The sequence below is a fragment of the Scyliorhinus canicula genome, unplaced genomic scaffold (genome assembly GCF_902713615.1).
Source record: "Scyliorhinus canicula unplaced genomic scaffold, sScyCan1.1, whole genome shotgun sequence".
Taxonomy (NCBI): domain Eukaryota; kingdom Metazoa; phylum Chordata; class Chondrichthyes; order Carcharhiniformes; family Scyliorhinidae; genus Scyliorhinus; species Scyliorhinus canicula.
Window position 1 is genome coordinate 4367305 of NW_024055498.1, and position 6054 is coordinate 4373358.

The 6054-nt window shown below is 48.9% G+C and overlaps 1 protein-coding gene across 1 annotated transcript; it reads right to left on the reverse strand.

Moving 5' to 3' along the window:
* Window positions 1–236: 236 nt before the first annotated feature.
* On the reverse strand, window positions 237–6054 carry LOC119960350 (zinc finger protein 239-like). Its single transcript, XM_038788088.1, has 2 exons — window positions 5987–6054; window positions 237–2023 (listed from the first exon to the last, which is right to left on the reverse strand). The coding sequence occupies exon 2, from the start codon at window positions 1667–1669 to the stop codon at window positions 1019–1021; it is 651 nt and encodes a 216-aa protein (XP_038644016.1). The 5' UTR covers window positions 1670–2023; window positions 5987–6054; the 3' UTR covers window positions 237–1018.

Below are 6054 nucleotides of genomic sequence, written 5' to 3' on the forward strand. Positions count from 1 at the left end.
TCTGCCAGTCCCTTGGTTCTCTGGTGTTTTGGGGACAATTTCTGTATCTTCCTCTGTGAAGACAGACACACATTGTTTAGTTTCTCTGCCATTTCCTTACTCCCCATTACTCTCCTGTCTCTGCCTGGAATAGACCCACATTGGTCTTTGCTAATCTTTTCCTTTTCACATTCCTGTAGAAGCTTTTCCAGTCGGTTTTTATGTTCCTCGCCAGTTTGCTCTCATCAGTTTCCTCCTTTGCTGAATTCTAATGGATCTCATGGAATCTTTTAACTTTTCTTGTTAGCCACGGTTACATAATTTTTCCTGTTGGATTTTTGTTCCTTAAAGGAATCTATATTTGTTGTATATATGTGAAATAAAAGTTGCAAAAATCCCAGAGGACCATCCGCTGCTCTCGCCATTGACAGAGAGAGAGCTGACTGGAGGTGATTTAAACCGAGGGTCAGCACACCTCAGGCGACGGGCCAGGTTGACAAGGCCGGGCCTTCATGAATAAACTCAGCCAGTACAGGAGTTGAATCCTCTCTGTTGGCCCCGAACCAGCCGTCCAGCCAACTGAGCTAACCGACCCCCTGATAAATATGTAATAATTCCTTAACCATTAGGTAGTCCCTGTACCAATCAGTTTCCCAGTCCACCTCAGACATCATACCCGGATAGTTTTCTTCTGTGAGGGACATCCAGATAACTTAAACAAATGAACCATGTAAACACCAGGGCCCATCTCCATGGCAACGTGGCATGCTTTGGAGTGTTTGAAACAGAAATGGAAACGAAATATCTCCACACTTCCAAACCCCCTTTCACTCTGTGATCCTTGTACAATTTGAAGCCAGGTATTAGCAAAAAGGCTCAAAGAGCATCAGCCCACTGGAGGCAAAGTGGTGAGACCGGCCAGTCCAGCAGAAAGAAACCCTCCGACCATCCCCACTGACCACCTGTCAGAATGAACAAAATGCAGTCCTGGCTGTAGAGCAGAATCCAACCCCTGTAATCAATTGTGAAATTGTTGGTGTCACAGCAGGTGCGATGAAACATGCAATCCCGTCTCCGAGTGAGAGGTGGACGGCGTCTCCCCAGTGTGAACGCGCTGGTGTCTCCGCAGGTTGGATAATTGAGTAAATCCTTTTCCACACTGAGAGCAAGTGAATGGCTTCTTCCCAGTGTGAACTCGCTGGTGTGTCCGTAGGGTGGATAAATGTGCAAATCCTTTCCCACACTGAGAGCAGGAAAATGGCCATTCCCCAGTGTGAACTCGCTGGTGTGTCTGCAGGTGAGATAATTGATTGAATCCCTTCCCACACTGAGAGCAGGTGAATGGCCTCTCCCCAGTGTGAACTCGCTGGTGTCTCCGCAAGGTGGATAAATGCGCAAATCCTTTCCCACACTGAGAGCAGGTGAAGGGCCTCTCACCAGTGTGAACTTGCTGGTGTGACTGCAGGTTGGATACTTGAGGAAATCCTTTCCCACACTGAGAGCAGGTGAATGGCCTCGCCCCAGTGTGAAGTCGCTGGTGTGTCTGCAGGGTGGATAATTGAATGAACCCCTTCCCACACTGAGAGCAGGTGAATGGCCTCTCCCCAGTGTGACTGCGTCGATGAATCTCCAGCTGAGATGGGGCTCTGAATCCCTTCCCACAGTCCCCACATTTCCACGGTTTCTCCATGTTTTGGGTCTCCTCGTGTCTCTCCAGGTTGGACAATCAGTGGAAGCCTCGTCCACAACACGGGTACGGACCCTCCCTGCTCTGAATGTTGTTATGTTTTTCAGGCTGTGTAACTGGTTAAAGCTCTTTCCACAGTCAGTTCAGTGGAACACTCTCACTCGGATGTGTGCTGTGTGGGTCTCGGTGCTTTTCCAGTCACACTGATGGTTGAAATATTTAGCTGACAGTTCGGGTAAACATTTCTCCTTCTAGATTCAAAGCCCGATGATATTCAGATTCCAAGGAAAGAAATGACTGTCAGATCGAGACATGACGTTTGAGATTTCTGTCTGTAATTCCCCATTGTCTCACATCCTGCAACAACAATTTACAAAATTCATCACTGTCAGTACAGGATAGAAATGCAGAACAGTCAATTCTAGTTTCTGTGTCACATTTTTTCCTCCCTCTTATTCCGCGAAAGCTGTAAATCCCCATCCCACACACTCTCCCTCCATTCTCACTCTGCTGTATCTAATATTCACCCTCCCAATTCTCCTGAAGGTGCTGATTCAGGCTGATTGACCGATCCAAACTCACAGCTTCCTGTCCAGGTGATCATAACAAATATGAGCTGCATTTGGCCCATCAAACCTTAACCATTCAATGGGATCATTGGTCGATCGACCTCAGCACCATTTTCCCACACTATGCCTATGTCTTTTGACCTCTTGAATATCTAGAAACCGATCAATCTGTGTGTGAAAATACTTGATGACTGAATCTCCAGAATCCTTTGGGGTAGAGAATTCCAAACCTTTCACCACATCCTCGAATAAAGAAATCCCTCCTCATCTCAGCTTTCTCTCCATTTAACTGCCAGTTCCCCATAACACTCGACACCCTCAATCTGAAATCTATCGGTGGGGGGGGGGTGTCAGCCATGTGATACGGGTGCGGGAGTAGCTGCTTTTCCACAGGTTCTGGCACCACTCACCTATAATTTGATACTTATCCTAATTGCCTGGCACTCATCTTCCTAATCCTTGAATTCATATTTATTATCGTGTCCCTGGAAGACTTCAGGGTTCGGATGGTAGGATTATGTCGGAAAAAGTGAAGAAATGCGTTGATAAACAGCGCCGGTGGATTCAGCGGGGATGGAGCCGCCTTTTCAACATGGCGGCCTGACCCTCGGGAGGTCTCTCGACCCCGCGCTCTCTGGGGCTCCGGGAGGCGGCGAAAATGATAACTGCCGACATTATCCATGTTATTGACCAGAGGCTGAGTGTGCTGACTCAATGATCCGGAGGAGAGAATCCTGAACATTCAGCAAGATGCCTCCTCAACAGAGGCAAGAATTCAATCCTTTGAAAACCAGCCCAGTGGTGTGGTGGAAGTCCTGGAGGACCGAGGGCAGAGAAAGAAAATCCGAGTCATCGGCCTGTCAGATGGTCATCATAGAATTTACAGTGCGGAAGAAGGCCATTCGGCCTATCGAGTCTGCGCCTTAGAAAGAGTACCGAACCCAAGCCCTTACCACCACCCCATCCCCCTAACCCCACCTAAACTTTTATTTGGACACTCAGGGCAATTTAGCATCGCCAATCCACCTAACCTGCACATCTTTGGACTGTGGGAGGAAACCGGAGCACCCGGAGGAAACCCATGCACGCATAGGGAGAACTTGCAGACTCAGTACAGAAAGTGACCCAAGCTGAGAATCGAACCTGGGACCCTGGAGCTGTGAAGCAACTGTGCTAACCACTGCGCTACCGCGCTCCCCATAAATTATGTTATTTTCTGTCCATTTAGTGTGGAGGGTGAGGCTCCCGTAGGTTCTTCGAGGACCGACTGTGACGTTTTCTCAAGCTGGCTATGAAGCCTGGGTGTTTCAAATTAGAAAGGGTGCATCGGTCTTTGAGTCCGAGGGATAGTTTTCATCCCAGGCCTGTAATCATTCACTTCCACAAATTGACAGAAAGTCCTGGAGAGGGAACGGCGAGGTAGCACCTGGCTCCAGGCGGGAGTGAGGATTTACTTCTTCCAGGACTTTTCGGCAGCAACACAAACGAAGCATCGAGGCTTCGATGAAGTTCAAAAGCAGTTGAAGGCTGTGGGGAGCGAATTCTGTCAGGCTTTATCCTGCAACCTGAAAAATGGTATCCAACAACTCCGTCAAGTCTTTCAATAATCCAACTATTGCCTTGACCATCATTAAATCCATGAAGAGCCAGCATCTGGAGGGATGGTTTGCAGCTCGGACTAACTCAGGTTCTAATCCGGACACTTTCCCTGTCATGGTGTTGTCTGAATTTCACAGAAATACACATAGGGACAGGAGAAGGCCATTCAGCCCCTCGAGTCTGTCCTGCCATTTAGTAAGATCATGGCTGATCTGTGACCTAACTTCACATCCATTAATATCTTTGCTTAACAAAACTCTACCTCAGATTTAAACTTAACAACTGATCCAGCTTCACCTGCTGTTTGTGGGAGAGAGTTCCAAACCTCTCCCACCCTGTGTGTGAAGAAGTTCTTCTGAACATCTCTCCCAAACGGTCCAGCCCTGATTTTTGGACAATGATCCCAGTTTTAGAATCTCCAACCAGTGGAAATAGTTTATCTTTATCTACCCTGTCTTTCCGTTAATATCTTCAATACTTCAACCAGATCACACCTTAACCTTCTAAATTCTTGCAAAAAGAGGCCTAATTTGTGTAATCTCCCGTCGTAACGTAACCCCCTTCATCTGGGTATCGTGGGGTATCACTTTAGTAAATCTTTATTGCAGTCCCTCCAAGACCAAAATACCCTCCCTAAAGTGTGGTTCCCAGAATGGCTCACAGTTCTCCAAGTGGGGTCTTACAGGATTTTGTATAGCTGCAGCATAACCTCTGTCTCTTTATACTCCAATCCTCTAGATTAAATGCCTTTAGCCATTTTGATTATTTTCTGGACTTGTCTGTGACATTTTAAGAATCTCTGCACCTGAACCACAAGTCTCTTTGAACATTTACTGTACCTAACCTCTTTCCATTGAGAAAATACTCTGCTCTATCCTTTTTTGGTCCAGAACGGATAATCTCACACTTGCTTACATTCAATTCAATCTGCCACAAATTTATTCATTCACCTAATCTATCCTGTGTGTGTGTGTGTGGGGGGGGGGGGGGGGGGGGGGAGGTGTCCTGTGTGTGGCTGGGGGAGGTGTGCTGTGTGTGGGTGTGTGTCTGCGGGAAGGTGTGCTGTGTGTGGATGTGTGTCTGGGGGAGGTGGGACCCCCGCCTGCCCCCTGTGCCCCCGCTCCTCTCCGGCCCCAGCTCTGCCGGACGGCAGCCTGCAGATCACTTCGGTCCGCCGCATGGACTTCAGCATCTACCACTGTGTGGCCCACAACGCTGGCGGAAACAACACGGTCTCGCTACAGGTGTGGCCGCTCTCGCTGCAGGAGCTGGGCCTGGCCGGGCGCTCCGATGCCCGGGCCGGCCTGCGGCCCGAATACCCCTTCAACACCCATACGCTGCTGGTGACCAGGGGCTTCTCCTCCTTCTTCACCCTGGTGTCACCCTGCTTCACTTTACTGAGAAGACATCCCTCTGACAAAGGCACGAAAGGGAAAATGCTGGAACATCTCAGCAAGTCTGGCAGCATCTGTAGGGAGAGAAAAGAGCTAACGTTTCGAGTCCGATGACTCTTTGTGCCAGACTTGCTGAGATTTTCCAGCATTTTCCCTTTCGTTTCAGATTCCAGCATCCTCAGTAATTTGCTTTTATCCCTCTGACAAAGCCATGTTGACTATTCCTGATCAAACCTTACCTCTCCAAGTGGAGATAGATTATTTCCTTCTGTGGAAATAATCCTTCAGTGTCTCCCCCTGGTCTGTTGTGGAGAGAAGCCGGAAGTGACAGTACAATCGAAGTCACATGGCGCATGTCCAATCCCGGCGGACAGTGAGAGTGGAGAATGTTCATTGTTTCACACTCGGCACTGGGGCCACGCTCGGATATGTAAACCCCACCCCCCTGCACTGACCTCTCACCTGACACCTCACAATGCGCAGACAATGATTGACGGCAGCTCCTGACCAATAGGGTTCAGGGGGCGGATTCGGAGGACCAGTCGGGAGTGGCTGGTCCTCCAGCTAATCGGAGTGAATGACGGGGCCGAGTGAAGCATCCGCAGTGCAATTAATGGCGGCGCAGAGAAAGTTCTTTCTCGGATGCACAATCCGTAAAGGTGGGAATGGCGTAACCGAGGGAAAAATGAATCAGGCGCGTTATTGGACACACTTCGTAAATATGTTACATAAACCGAAAACCCGTAAAAATAACCTACCGGTACCGGGGGCCCTGAGCGGGGCCTGCAGCTTCCTCACAGACCAGACAATGGAGCCGCCATCTCCA

Coding starts and splice junctions, on each gene's coding strand:
- LOC119960350 (XM_038788088.1), bottom strand. CDS start 1,669: ATGGAGAAACCGTGGAAATGTGGGGACTGTGGGAAGGGATTCAGAGCC.